We start from the raw sequence: 15,563 nt of genomic DNA, 5'->3' as shown, positions 1-15,563 counted from the left end.
GCATATAGATAAAGTCTGGCAGGAAAATTGACAGAAACGTTTGGTACGTCTTTCATGTCTTTGGTGTGCAAGGTGTCAATTATGCAATCTTCAGGTGTGAAAAGGTGTATGCACCACCAAAATGCAAACATATTGAAGGGTTAATTGTGAGTGCTTCAGCCTTGATTTGGGACAGCAATGTCCAATCTAAATTTACCTTTGGCCCTTTAAACCGCGGGGAAGAGAGATTCCTGAAAACCTCAGGAATAAAAGTGGATGCTTATCAGTCGGGAAAAGGTTACAAAGCCATTTCCAGGGCTCCAGGGATCCACTGAACTACAGTCAGAACCACGCTGCTTTGCTGCATCAAAACCTGGACACCTTGCTCTTGTTGAGAGAATTATCAATTCTGCTCTGTATCAGAGAAAACTTCAAAAGAATGCCAGGTCATCTGTCCATGAGTTGAAGCTAAAGCACAATTGGGTCATGCAACAAGACAATAATCACACAAGCAGGTCTACCTCATAATGGTACAAAATAATACATTTAAACACTTGGAATGGCCTAGTCAAAAACATACAGACCTAAATCCTACTGAAATGTTGTGGCAGGACCTGAAACACGCAGTTCATGCTCGGAGGCCTACAACTGTCACTGAGCTGAAGCAGTTCTGCAAGGAGGACCAGGACAAAATTCCCCCATGAATCTTTGAGACACTAATCAATAACTTAGGTAGGGGGCAAACATTTTTTCACACAGGGGGACTGGTTGTTGAATATCTTTTCTTAATAAATACATAAATAGTCTATCACATTGTTGTGTTTTCCCTCAGGGTCCCTTTTTTGCATTATTAGGTGTGCACAAATTCAGAAAATCAGAAGGGGGAAAACACTTTTTCACAACACTGTAGATTAGATTATTTAATGCTTGTGTAGTTAGCTAACATTTAAACATCACTTGCAAACATGGTTAATTATTTTGCTAACATTACTGATGGTGGATAATATAGTAAATAATGTTAGTTAAGTGTGCATTAATTTAAAGCATTAAAAATATTCTAATCTTGCCCTGCCTCTTCAGTAACATAAAAAAAACTAACTTTCCACACTTCTTTAAGCATAACCATGTAGTTTATTTCCTGCTACGAAACCTCTCCAATAGGAAAATACACTCGTTCATTATTTTCAATTTAGTTTGGACATAAGTACTGTCATTGAGCAAAGTCACCTGAGAAACAATGACTGATCACATGGTAGAAATCCTGTTTTATATCGTCACAGACCCCAGAAAAAACCCCAGAAACAATACAATGTACGAGTTGCTTTTAACCAGTCCAAAGTTGATTATTTTCCTGTAACAGCACATAATTCCTCTTATACTACAGTCATTTTCCAATGAATACAATTTTATATTTTTTTAAATAATGAAACTTTTGTACTATTTGAAAGAAGTTAGTTCTTATATAGGAATTCTACAGAAAACGGTAGTGTAATAGTTAGGGCTAAAGTCAAAAGGCTGAGGTTACTGCAAACCGCCTGCAGGTAGAGGTGTGTGTGTGTGTGTGTGTGTGTGTGTGACAAACATTATTATTTTTACAAATGCACACATAAACAGCGGAAAGCATTTGTCTCTGTTCACACATCATTAGTTCAAAGTCTCTCTCTTGTTATTGTCATATTGTTTACTTTAATAAACTCTTTATGAGGTGTGTGTGTGTGTGTGTGTGTGTGTGTGTGTGTGCATCAGAGAGAGAGAGAGAGAGAGAGAGAGAGAGAGAATTTCTTTGAAGAATTATAATTAATGAAGCTACTCAATCTAATTAGCCTTGTTAATATGATCAAAGCATCCCCACCACACACACACACAGGAGGTCACTGTGTTTGTTTCATCAAAATTGCACAGCAGGGTTTAATTGGATTGTTTAATTAATTCATTAACCTTTGGATCTGTTCACGTAATTAAACACACTGTGGAGTTTGGTCTCTGTACCGTAGGGTTCAGTTGTCCTTTCTGTCTCTCTCTCTCTCTCTTTCTCCTCTCTCTCTCTCCTATCTCTCTCTCTCTTTCTCCTCTCTCTCTCTTTCTGTCTCTCTGTCTCCTCTTTCTCTTTCTGTCTCTCTCTCCTATCCCTGTCTCCTCTCTCTCTTTTTGTCTCTCTCTCTCTCCTATCTCTGTCTCCTCACTCTCTTTCTGTCTGTCTCTCTCTCTCTCTCTCTCTCTCTCTCCCTATGCTCAGTAACCAGTTGAAACAGGAATTAAATGGAATTGAATTACATTCATTGCTTTACTAACTGAAGGGGAGTGTGTGGGCAAATGTATAAACATCTGTATATGTATATGGATGTGTTTATATATATATATATATATATATATATATATATATATATATATATATATATATATATGTATGTATGTGTGTGTGTGTGTGTGTGTATGTGTTGGGACTCACGCAGACACTCGTTAGCGTCTTTGGGCGTGGCACGCTGCCATGGACGATCATAGTGGAACGGTTTGCATCGGTCACACTCGGATCCTTCCGTGTTGTGTTTGCAGTCACAGACCATCATCCCATCTTTGTCCCTCATACATCTGTGGGCATGGCCATTACACTTACATCTGCCGCCCACCTGGAAATCTGACATTGCATAAAAGTAGGCGGGTTCTCGCATGTCTTTGTTCATTTTCGGGCGGTTAAATGTCACACGTATGTCAGTAACAGTGACCCAATCCTGGAGAACAGGGCTGGAGACAAAGTTTGTTCTTGAAGGTCGTCCATCCAGAGTGCTGAACACGAGGATGGCATTGCTGGAGTCAGCACTGTTGGGCATTTCCATGCACAGTGGCTCCTGCTCATTGAGTTTGGTGATTTCCGCCCTGTTCGGGCGATCGTAAACTCGCCGGCACTGAGAAGAATAAAATTGAAATGGTGTCCAGCTACGTCCATAGTCCATGCTTTTATAAATAGCCATGGAATCCGGTTTCTCAGAACAGAAGTGTAAGCTAATGTAAGTGATTTCAAATTTCTTTCCTAGTGAAAGTGTCAGTGTGACGTTAAACGGCATGGACCGAAGCATCTCCGACTGCCAGCAGGTGAGGTTCTGGGCGGAGTTTAGATCTGTCAGGTGGGTGTGCTCACAGTTGCGACGGCCACAGGTGCTCGATACGGTCACTTCCTGACCGAACGCTGCGTTAACGAACTCTGGAATACAGTAGCGGGCGGAACCTGATTCGCTGTAGCAGGGGTCAGTGGATGATGCTTGCACAGAGAAGGGGTCTGTATCGTGGGCTGTGGTGTCTGGAATCATTGAAGCCACTCCCACCAACCAACAGACCAATAGAAGCTCACAAATGTCTTTCATGTTGCAGATGATACAAAGTACCTGAAAGGAAAAGAAGGTTGGCAGTAGACCAGTCAGACAGCAGATCTAGGGCAGTCGGTGGAGTCTGTTATGTTTGTTGGTGTGGTGTCTGCAGCAGTGGTTCAGGACAATCCCACAATTCTTTGCTTCAGGAATTTTTGTTTGCAAGGTCCTGTAAAAGGAATTAATATTATATATATATATATATATATATATATATATATATATATATATATATATGTGTGTGTGTGTATGTATATATATATATATATATATATATATATATATATATATACATATATATATACACACACACACACACACACACAGTGCATCACCAAATGTAATAATGTAATATATATAACAATGTGAAGTCAACACTCATATATATTATATTATATTATATTATATTATATTATATTGCATTATATGGTACCTTTAAGTAATTGTTATTGTCCTGTGAGATTTCAGAGAGTAAAGAGCACCAATTCAGTTAAAAGTTCATCAGGTTTAAATGTTTAAAACAGATGATAGAATTGAATTTGAGACTCACACAGCTACAGGAAGAGTGACAAAGCGTGAAAGTGCACTAAAGAGCCTCACTTAAGACTTGTCACTGCGTCTGTGTGTGTGTTTGATGTGCGAGTGTGTGTGTGCTGAATATCAATGCAAGCAAGAGGCCACTTTTACTCCTGCACATGCAGTTGGAGGGGAAGTGCATCTTTAAAAATACAAACTGACCTTAAGATTGACACAACTCAGAAGGACAGCTTGCAGTAGCTGCATATATGCTCTGTTCTGTCCATGAGACAGGAGTTACAGAATTCACAGACTGACTGAGGAACACGTTCATTATTGTGAGTTTAGGCGTGTACTATATGAGGAATAAACCCCTGTGTGTGTGTTGCTGGTATAGTTATAAGATAATCAACGCCGAAGTGAAGTTATGGCAAGTCTATACTTCTGCGTTAACAAGTATATGCGTCTTTGCATTGCGACACAGAGAGGGGGATCATGGGTAAACGTAGCATGCAGAGACATGCTAGTGTGCAGTTCTAACACAAATTAACTACATGTTGTATGTCTGTTCGTCGCTGTCTTGGGGCGAACGCTGATTGGATGGCGGAGAAGTGTGTCCGTTATGTAGACAGAAACGGTTTGATGAAACATTGTGGAATTTCTTTCGTGGGTGTAATCAAATTTAGATTAATATTGTTGAAATCAGAATAATATTGTTAAAAGTAAACCCAAAGTGTAAACAATCTAATTTTTCCATGCAGCATCCAGAACTTTTCTGTTTTCTATAGACGAGCTCGTGCTCTGAAGCTGCTTTCTGAAAGTGTAGTCCGTTATAAACCTCAAAACAGCTCATGACAGAAAAGGATGAATCATGCTGTGTATAAATCTCAGTTTTAAACATATTGACTCTGTTAGTGTCTCAGACTGGTGTCTTTAATAAACACTTCTCCTCTCTGATAAAACTCTCACACTGAACAGCGAGTGTAAATGACCAGAGCAAGTTTCCCCTGTGTTTCATGCTTCCTTCACACACAGTGATATGATCACATTACTGTGTAATGGATTTATTTACAGAAAACTACAATCATGATCTTGTGTTAATATAAATATGTGAAATAACGTGTGAGGCTATAGCTATAACGGCTGTAGTTCATTATAATGTCCAGTTTAATTTTGCAGGATCACACGTGTTCTTCTAACACACTCCTAATAAACACACAGTGTAGGTGTGTATACCACAGCAACGTGATAACAATAAACACTAAAGCTTCGTCAGTCAGTGAGGGACAGAACTGTGGATTTAAACATTAGTTGTACTGAAGTGCTTTGATACGAGAGCCGCTGAGACTGCTGAGTACAGACGAGTTATACACTTCACAAACGCTTTCAGTGAGAAGTCACTCAGTTTATAATTAATCACTCGAGGTTTCTTTTTTCCCAGCACTTTTCAAAACAAAATGAAGCCTGTGCTATCTTCTATTTATTATTCATCTTCTATTTATTATTCCTACAGTGAAGCGTGGAACTCTCGTTGTTTTTGGCTCTTCTTCACTAATTCAGTAACTTCTGGTGGAGTCCATGTAACAGTGCCTCCTAGAGGACGAGCTCATATTACATGTAAGTATGAATACTTAACCCTGTGCGAGGGTTCACACATGTTGTCCTGGCGCTCAACCAACGACTGGTTATATATTATGCATTTACAGGTGTGTTTAATGTTCTGGAATGCCGGTGAAACAAGTTAGTTAGTTAGTTAGTTAAAAACACAGCTTGTCATGTTATCGCAAAGTGTAAAAAATCCTCTTTCCTGAAGATATCGGATAATGAGTCTTTATTGGTCACATATACAGTAGAACACAGTGAAATTCTTTTCTTCGCATACCCCAGACTGTCAGGAAGTTGAGGTCAGAGTGCAGGGTCAGCCATGATACGGCGCCCCCTGGAGCAGGGAGGGTTAAGGGCCTTGCTCAAGGGCCCAACAGTAGCAGCTTGGCAGCGCTGGGGCTTGAACCCCCGGCCTTCCGATCAGTAACCCAGAGACTTAACCACTAAGCCAACACTGCCCTCCATAAGCGCCTCCTTACAGAAAACTTCCCCATGTCGACAATTACACACGTAAAAATACGTCCAATGTTCAAGTCCCTGTGAATGAGCTGTTACTATAGAAATGATAATATGCAGCGGCACTATTGTCAGAGCTGCTGTTATAGAGCATTAATCAACCCCTTCTGACCAATCACAATCACTAGCAGTGTGGTGTGACACGATATACACTTCTGCAATGTATACGTTTACTTCCATATATTCTAATCCACACTTTAAAGGAATTTCTAAATCTTGTCAACAAATGGATTCAGAACAACAGCCAATCACACACGATCTCAGAATACACTGCAACACACATTCGCTACATCATTCTCTACTACATACATTGTTTCTATCCACATTTATCACTCCTACTCTTTTTAGAAGTTTTTATTTAAGTGTCATTTTGTCACACTCTATACACACTATAAACTCTCTATACACACACTATACACACTCTATACACACACACTATACACATTCTAAACACTCTATATACACTCTACGCACACTCGAAACACACTATACACACTCTATACACACCCTATACACACTCTATACACACTCTACACACACTATAAACACACTATTCACACACTAAACACTCTATACAGACTCTATACACACTCTAAACACTCTATACACACTCTATACACACTGTATACACATTATACACAATCTATACACACTCTATACACATTCTATACACACTAAACACTCTATACACACTCTATACACACACTAAACACCCTCTAAACACACTAAACACCCTCTAAACACACTATACACACTCTAAACACTCTACAAACACTCTATACACAGTCTATACACACTCTATACACACCTTATACACACTCTAAACACTCTATATACACCTTATACACACTCTAAACACTCTATGCACACTCTATACACACTCTAAACACACTATACACACTCTATACACACTCTAAACACACTCTATACACAGTCTATACACACTAAACACTCTATACACAATCTAAACACACTCTATACACACTCTGTACACACTCTATACACACTCTAAACACGCAATACACATTCTATACACAGTCTATACACATTATACACACACTAAACACTCTATACACACTCTATACACACACTAAACACTCTATACACACACTAAACACCCTATACACACACTAAACACTCTATACACACTCTGTACACACTCTATACACACTCTATACATAGTCTATACACACTCTAAACACTCTATACACTCTCTATGCATACTCTATACACACGCTATACACACTAAACACCCTATATACACTCTAAACACTCTATACACTATACACATTATACACACACTAAACACTCTATACACATTCTATACACACTCTATACACACACTAAACACTCTATACATACACTAAACACCCTATACACACTCTCAACACTGTATACACACTCTGTACACACTCTGTACACACTCTAAACACTGTATGCACACTCTAAACACTCTATACACAGTCTATACACACTAAACACTCCATACACACTCTAAACACACTCTATACACACTCTATACATACTCTATACACACTCTAAACACTCTGTACACACTCTATGCACACTCTATGCACACTCTATACACACGCTATACACACTCTATGCACACTCCATGCACACTCTATACACACTCTATACACACTCTATGCACACTCTATGCACACTCTAAACACGCTATACATACTCTCAACACTCTAAACACACTCTAACCACTCTATACACACTCTAAACACTCAATATACACACTATACACACTCTATACACACACTAAACACTCTATGAACACACTAAACACTCTATACACACTCTAAATACACAACACACACTCTAAACACTCTAAACACACTCTATGCACACTCTATGCACACTCTATACACTCTATACACACTCTATGAACACTCTATGAATACTCTATGCACACTCTATACACACTCTAAACACTCTAAACACACTCTATGCACACTCTATACACACTCTAAACACTCTATACACACTCGATGCACACACTAAACACACTCTATACACACTCTATACACACTCTATACTCTCTGTGCACACTCTATGAACACTCTAAACACTCTATACACACTCTATACACACTCTAAACACACTCTAAACACTCTATATACACTCTATGCACACATTATACACACACTAAACACTCTATACACACTCTATACACATTATACGCACACTAAACACTCTATACACTCTCTATACACACAGTAAACACTCTATACACACTCTAAACACATTATACGCACACTAAACACTCTATACACACTCTATACACACACTAAACACTCTATACACACTTTATGCACACTTTAAACACTCTATACACACTCGATGCACACTCTAAACACTCTATACTCACTCTATACACACACTAAACACTCTATAAACACACTAAACACTCTGTACACATTCTAAATACACAACACACACTCTAAACACTCTATACACACTCGATGCACACACTAAACACCCGCTAAACACACGAAACACACTATACACACTCTAAACACACTAAACACTCTCTAAACACACTAAACACACTCTAAACACACTAAACACCCTCTAAACACACTATACACACTATAAACAGTATACAAACACTCTAAACACTCTATGTACACTCTAAACACATTATACACACACTAAACAGTCTATACACACTCTATACACATTATACACACAATAAACAGTCTATACACACTCTAAACACATTATACACACACTAAACACTCTATACACACTCTATACACACTCGATGCACACTCTAAACACTCTAAACACTCTATATACACACTATACACACTCTATACACACACTAAACACTCTATAAACACACTAAACACTCTATACACACTCTAAATACACAACACACTCTAAATACACTATACACACTATAAACACACTAAACACCCTCTAAACACACTATAAACACTTTATGCATACTGTATGCACACTTTATACACATTCTATACACACTAAACACTCGATACACACTCTAAACACTCTATACACACCTTATACACACTATAAACACACTATACACATGCTATACACACTCTAAATACATTATACAACCTCTAAACACACTATACACATTCTAAACACACTAAACACACTTTAAAAACTCTACACACACTGTCTAAACATTATATACATTATGTATATACTGAACACACACTATACACACACTATACACACACAGTATTGTGAAATCCATATTTACTTGCACAAAAACAGAACCACATGGAGAATTTTAGAAACACACTAAAACTTCTGGAACAAAAATGAAGATTGTCAAAACACAGTGAATATTACACAACCACACTGAGAATGTTAGAATCTGACAATTGTGGAATCATAAGAAAGATTCAGCAAAGTACTTGAATCACTTTTTTCTCTCTTTCTTTAAACCCAAAGTCTTTCATCATCAAACACACACACACAAAATTGCACACTTTATTCAGTTCATTATTACACACACGCACACACACACACACACACACACACACACTCTCTCTCTCTCTCTCTTTTAGTTTTTGGCTCGAGACCAACCAAAAGTTCCAACATGGTCAAATTTGTCATATATTCATATTGTAACAGGGACATTTGAACCCAAAAATGCTAACTATGCACGCGCACACACACACCCACACCCACACACACACACACACACACACCTGGCGTGGACATTACAGATCAGAGGGTCTTTTAAAAAATGTGTGAGTGGGAGATCTGAAGCTTGAAACAAGAAACACACTAAAGCGTTCATTCAGACATCAATCCTCCCTCTCTCTCTCTCTCTCTCTCTCTCTCTCACACACACACACACAATTCAATTTCATACACAGCCAACAATGTGAGTCTGTATGAAGCCCAGAAACAGTCCACTCTTTTCTCATCTCAGCTAACATGGAGACAGATATAAAAATAGAGAGATCTGGAAAAGGTGAGCAATAAGATAGAAAGAAGGGTAAAGTTGGATAGAGGGTGAACAGGTAGTGAGAGAGATATGAAGTGTGACATGACAGATAAACTGCGATGAAAATGAGAGAGTGAGGCAGGAAGAGAGACAGAGATGCTTTAAGGTGAAGGATGACTGTATCTGGATGACTAAATAAGGAGAAATGATCTGTGTGTGTGTGTGTGTGTGTGTGTGTGTGTGTGTGTGTGTGTGTGAGTGAGTGAGAGAAAGAGAGAGAGAGAGAGAGAGAGAGAGAGAGAGAGAGATGAGGTCTGTTGCTGGCAAGTGTAAGCGAAAGGCGTAATTTACCAGAAATGAAATGCAACATTGAACTTTGCGCGCATGTGTGTGTGTGTGTCATCCACTATCACTCTCCCAAATACACACACTCCTTCACTCATCAACTGTGTGTGTGTGTTTCTGCCTCTCTCATGCTAATGAACTGTGGTTAATATGCCAAACTAATGACTGGTGTCACACACACCTTCCTTCAATTGTATTCCAAAGAGAGGGCGGGAGAGAGAGGGGGAGAGAGAGACATATATAGAGAGACAAACAGAGAATAAGAAATTGAGAGAGACAGACTTGAGAGACAGTCCGAGAGATACACACAGAGAAGCAGACAGTCAGAGAAAGCCAAATAGCCTGTTGCGCCTCTACTACAGAACTGGAGCTAAACAGAACTTAGTGCTGGAAATGGAATTCCCATATTGAAAGCTCTGGTCTGGTGAAAAGTTTCTGATTTCCCCTCGTTTACCAGGATCATGCTGAAGAATTCAGTAAGGCTAAAGGCATAGAATATGCCTTTTCATCACCCCAGGGGTTGTTCCATAGACTTGCACTCCCCCACTAAGCACAGCTTACCCTCTGTCACTTCCTAGGACACGGGCGATGGAATCCCTGTTGCTCGCAGCATGATTTTTTTGTACAAAAGAATGATAGACACTTACGTCTATGTATCGACCACAGGGGCCTTAACTCTGTGACTGTGAAATATCGATATGACTTCCCCTTCTGCACTATAAAGGATGCAGTCCATGTTATGGTAATATGCATAACACAGAATTCCTCATTCATAGTGTTTTGAAGCTGTGATGAATGAGAAATTCCATGTTATGCATATAACCCTAATATGGAATTCCTTATTTATCACAGCTTTAGAAACATAATGAAAAGCTTTAATGCCATATGCTATAGTATGTGCCTCCTCTTCTTTCCAACCCATTGCCAACAAAGTATCCTTGATTACATTGATGACATCATCATGCTTCAGAGTAGACGGAAATAGTCATGTCTACGAAGTGTTCACAAGACACAACTTTTTCTCACATCTGGAAAGGAAAAGGAAAAGGTGGTCAGCAGATGGCCACCATATACCCTTAAGGAATTGCAGTTCTGGGCTTTGCCAGTTTCTATTGTAAATTCGTTAATGGCTTTGGCTCTGTAAAAATGCCCCTCACTGCTTAAACGCAGACTGAAAATACATGAGGGCCATGAATTAGAGGTGTATCGAGGACTGTTTTCTAATCTTATTCCGACAGGAATTTTGATCAGTACTCGCTCCTTTAGACACTCTTGACCAACTCTGCCCATTCCCACAAAAAGTTTGACCAATCCAACCCATTCCCATAATTATTATTGTTTGCACCAGCCTGTGATGTTTTCTGATAAATCTAGTTGATTCTATTTCTGAATATATAAGTTAGTAATTTAAACCACTGTAACCCTGACCAATATAGAGTAGTTATTGAGAATGAATGAATGAATTAATTAAATCAGAAAATGTATCATGCAGTGCAGTGTGGCTACCATATATGCTCTTGTGTTAACTTTCTTCTAACCACCAGCTCCAACTTTTGCAAGTAAAAATGTTCACTCCTATGACTTTTTTGTTGGGTGCCATGGGATTCCACTCCAGATGTAGACCTCTACATTGAAGAACTGGAGCCCATACCAGTCATTACCGTACATAGCAGAGGTGTTATCCATGTTCATTAATTACAAACATTCGAAATCCTTGACATATATGTCAAATTTCTAAATTCCTGTCAGGCCCAGTTCAACTTCACTTTCACCCACAGACCTAGATCGATAAAAGCTTAGCACCTTATCATGACCATTTGATGATCTGTACAAGACACAGCCAGTTCCTCCAGACTGTCCTATGTCTCTAGAGCAGTTTGTGAGCAGGTGATGCTAAAACTGCAAAGCTATATCCTATAGCCCTATTCAGAAAAAAATTCTGGCAGGCATCTCTTGAGACAGACGTGGAAAGCTTTATAAATATCTCTAGACAACTTCCCATGAGTCTATTAGAACCACTTCCCACATCTGTTCCCACAGTCCTTTAGGCAGCTCCACGTTAATGTAAACCACTCATCTGGTTATTACCCTAATGTCAAAGTAGATCACCCTAATCAGGACTGTAGTTGCTTGGTCCTTGTGATGAATACTTCCTAAATCACTACAACACACAGCAAGGAGACCACCAACAAGTTCTCCACCTGAAAGAACAGTCCCACTGGAGCTTCAGCATTGTATTCTGTATTTTGTAACTGTGGGCAGCAAATGACCTGAAGAAAATAAAAAGGGCAAAGGCTTGGTGTGGACAGTATCATATAATTGTTTTGTACTGAATTTGCTCATATCCCATCCAGGGTGTCCCCTGCCTTGTGCCGCAAGTCCCCTCAGATAGGCTCCAGGCTCCCGGCGACTCTATGTAGGATACGCATTACAGAAAATGGATGGATGGACTGATGGATTTGCTTATAACTCACTTATATTTGCTAATATCTTGCACACACACACACACACACACACACACATATTCACACTGAAGTAACCAATAGATCTGATTTACATAGATTGTGTAAATCAGTGCTAATATGTTTAAACTAACATCATTTAGAGTTAATTTAGAATTATTGGAGAAATTATATTACATTTTACATTACACAGAATCATCTCTCTCAGAGATGCAGTCAATGTGCATAACATTATGCCTTGAAGGACACTGAGCAATGGGCAATGTCCAGAAAGACCGACTGGACCGACTGGAGCGGAGAGAGAGAGAGAGAGAGAGAGAGAGAGAGAGAGAGAGAGAGATGGAGATGAACACATTCTTGTGTATTTTTTTCAGGTGAATTCTGTCAGCACAAGATGATCCAATGTTGATTGCTCTCTCTTCACTCTTTCTTCTCTCACTCATTCTTTTCATCCCCTCTTTCAGGCCTGATTTTTCTTTCAGACCTTCTAGATCAGAATTACATGAAGTGGTGAAAGATAGAGATAGAGTGAGACAGAGAGGCTGAGAGAGGTGTGTGGACATTCACAAGGTAACACACACATATTTGTTGCTCTAATTGTAGGGACCAGATGCCCTCAATACGGAAACACAACAAAAACACTAAGAGTCATGGGGAAAAGAAAGTACACTGTCCTTCAGTTCTATGGGCTTTTGTATTCAGGGCCTAAATAACAATTTGTGGTCCTCACCAACTTCTATAAACAAACAAATAACCTTAGATGACAACAAAAACACAAAAGATTTCAACATATAATAATTTTCCCCAAAAAAGTAAACCAACAATCAAAAACCAGATGAGAAAAAACAAGTACACCCCTCTTACTTTCAGAATCATTAAGAGAGAAAGTAGCAGCCAGATTTTACTAAGGAAATACACAAGATTAGTTAATCATCAAGAAATGTGACTATAAAAGCAGAACTTTTGGCAGTTTGGTGTCCTGGAACACTCAGGTGTGTGACTACATCATGCCAAGAAGAAAGGACATCAGCCATGACCTCAGAGAAGCAACTGTTGCTACTCATCAATCTGGAAAGGGTTATAAGGCCATCTCCAAACAGATTGAAATTCCCCATTCTACAGTGAGAAGGGTTGTTTACAAATGGAAATCCTTCAAGACAGCTACCAATCTTCCCAGGAGTGAGCATCCTAGCAAATTCAGTCCAAGGTCAGAGATATAAAGAAAAACCCAAGAGCTACATAATGTGTACTACAGGCCTAAATGTCTATGTTCAAGCACAATCACAAAAAGAGTAGACACATATAGCTTTCATGGAAGGGTGGCAATGAAAAAGCCCCTTTACATTTACATTTATTCATTTAGTAGACACTTTTATCCAAAGCGATATATCAAGCAGAGAACAATACAAGTAGTGTTACAATACAAGATCCATTAATTGAGTTCCAGAAGAAGCAAAGTGCACAGAGTAGAGGTGTAAGTGCCAGAGGAAGGGTTTTTTTTTTTGTTGTTGTTTTTTAATGAGTTGGTTAGATGTTGACAGAAGATGTGGGTCTTTAGCTGTTTCTTGAAGATGGTGAGAGATTCTGCAGTCCGGATTGAGGTTGGAAGTTCATTCCACCACTGAGGAACAGTTAGTTTGAAAGTTCTTGAAAGGGACCTTGAGCCACGCTGAGTAGGCACTACTAAGCATCGGTCGTTCGTTGATCACAGATTGCGTGAGGGAATGTAAGCCTTCACGAGAAAGTTGAGGTAGGAGGGTGCTGTTCCAGACAAGGTCTTGTAGGTGAGCATCAAGGCCTTGAATTTGATGCGGGCAGCTACAGGAAGCCAAAAAGCTTCTCTCCAAAAAGAATATGGAGTATGAAGTTGTTTTGCAAAATTACACCTGAACAAACCATAAAAGTTCTGGAACAATATCCTTCGGACTGATGAAACCAAGGTGGAGATGTTTGGTCATAATGCACAGTGCCATGTTCAGGAGAAACCAAACACAGCATATCACCAAAAACACCTCATACCAACTGTGAAGCATGGTGGTGGAGGGATGATGATTTGCATTTTTTTGCAGCCACAGGACCTGGGAAACTTGCAGCCATTGAGACAACGATGAACTCCACTTTATAACAAAATATTAATTAAGATAATTAATATTTTTAATATAATTAATATGAGGCCATCTGTCCAGCAGCTTAAGCTGGGTCAAATCTGGGTCATGCAACAGGACGATGATCTCAAGCACACCAGCAAATCAACATCTGAAGAAGTCCAGACCTCAACTCCATTGAGATGCTGTGGTGAGTTCTTAATAGAGCTGAGTATAAACAAATGTCCTCAAACATCAATGAACTGGAAATGTTGAAAAGAAGAGTGGTTCAAAATTTCTCTGAAATGATGTGAGAGACTGATAAACTCCTACAGAAAATTTTTTATTCAACTTATTGTTGCTAAAGGTCGTTCTACATGTTTTTCCCACCTGGTTTCTGAATGCGGGTTTAATATTTCCAAAACATGACTACATATTGAAATCTGTTGTGTTTTTGTTGTCACCTGAAGTTACTTATTTATAGAAGTTAGTGAAGACCACGCAATTTTTATTTAGGGCCTGATAAATAAAAACACAGAATTGAAGGAGGGTGTACTTTCTTTTTTCCATGACTATACAAGGTCTTGCTGTTCCATAAGTCTAAATTTATTTTATTGCTACAGTTTACAACATTTCATATATGATTACATGAACATCATCATTAAACAAACTATTAATTCTTTTGGCTTCTTGTTTATACTTATGAAGGAAACTCAATTGTAAAAAATAATGATACATGGAGCTCAAATTAGGT

General features: G+C 38.9%; 1 protein-coding gene across 1 annotated transcript in view; it reads right to left on the bottom strand.

The window, feature by feature from the left end:
• Positions 1–15,563, bottom strand: part of ntn2 (netrin 2) — a 28,269-nt gene that overhangs the window by 9,822 nt on the left and 2,884 nt on the right. The window contains exon 2 of the mRNA XM_053638083.1: positions 2,429–3,359. Coding sequence (XP_053494058.1) covers positions 2,429–3,338 — 910 coding nt within the window. The 5' untranslated portion in view covers positions 3,339–3,359. The remainder of the gene's footprint in view (positions 1–2,428; positions 3,360–15,563) is intronic.

Source organism: Ictalurus furcatus, chromosome 1, assembly GCF_023375685.1.
Source record: "Ictalurus furcatus strain D&B chromosome 1, Billie_1.0, whole genome shotgun sequence".
Taxonomy (NCBI): Eukaryota; Metazoa; Chordata; class Actinopteri; order Siluriformes; family Ictaluridae; genus Ictalurus; species Ictalurus furcatus.
The sequence above is the reverse complement of the archived record's forward strand: the minus strand, read 5'-3'. Positions and strand labels throughout refer to the sequence as shown.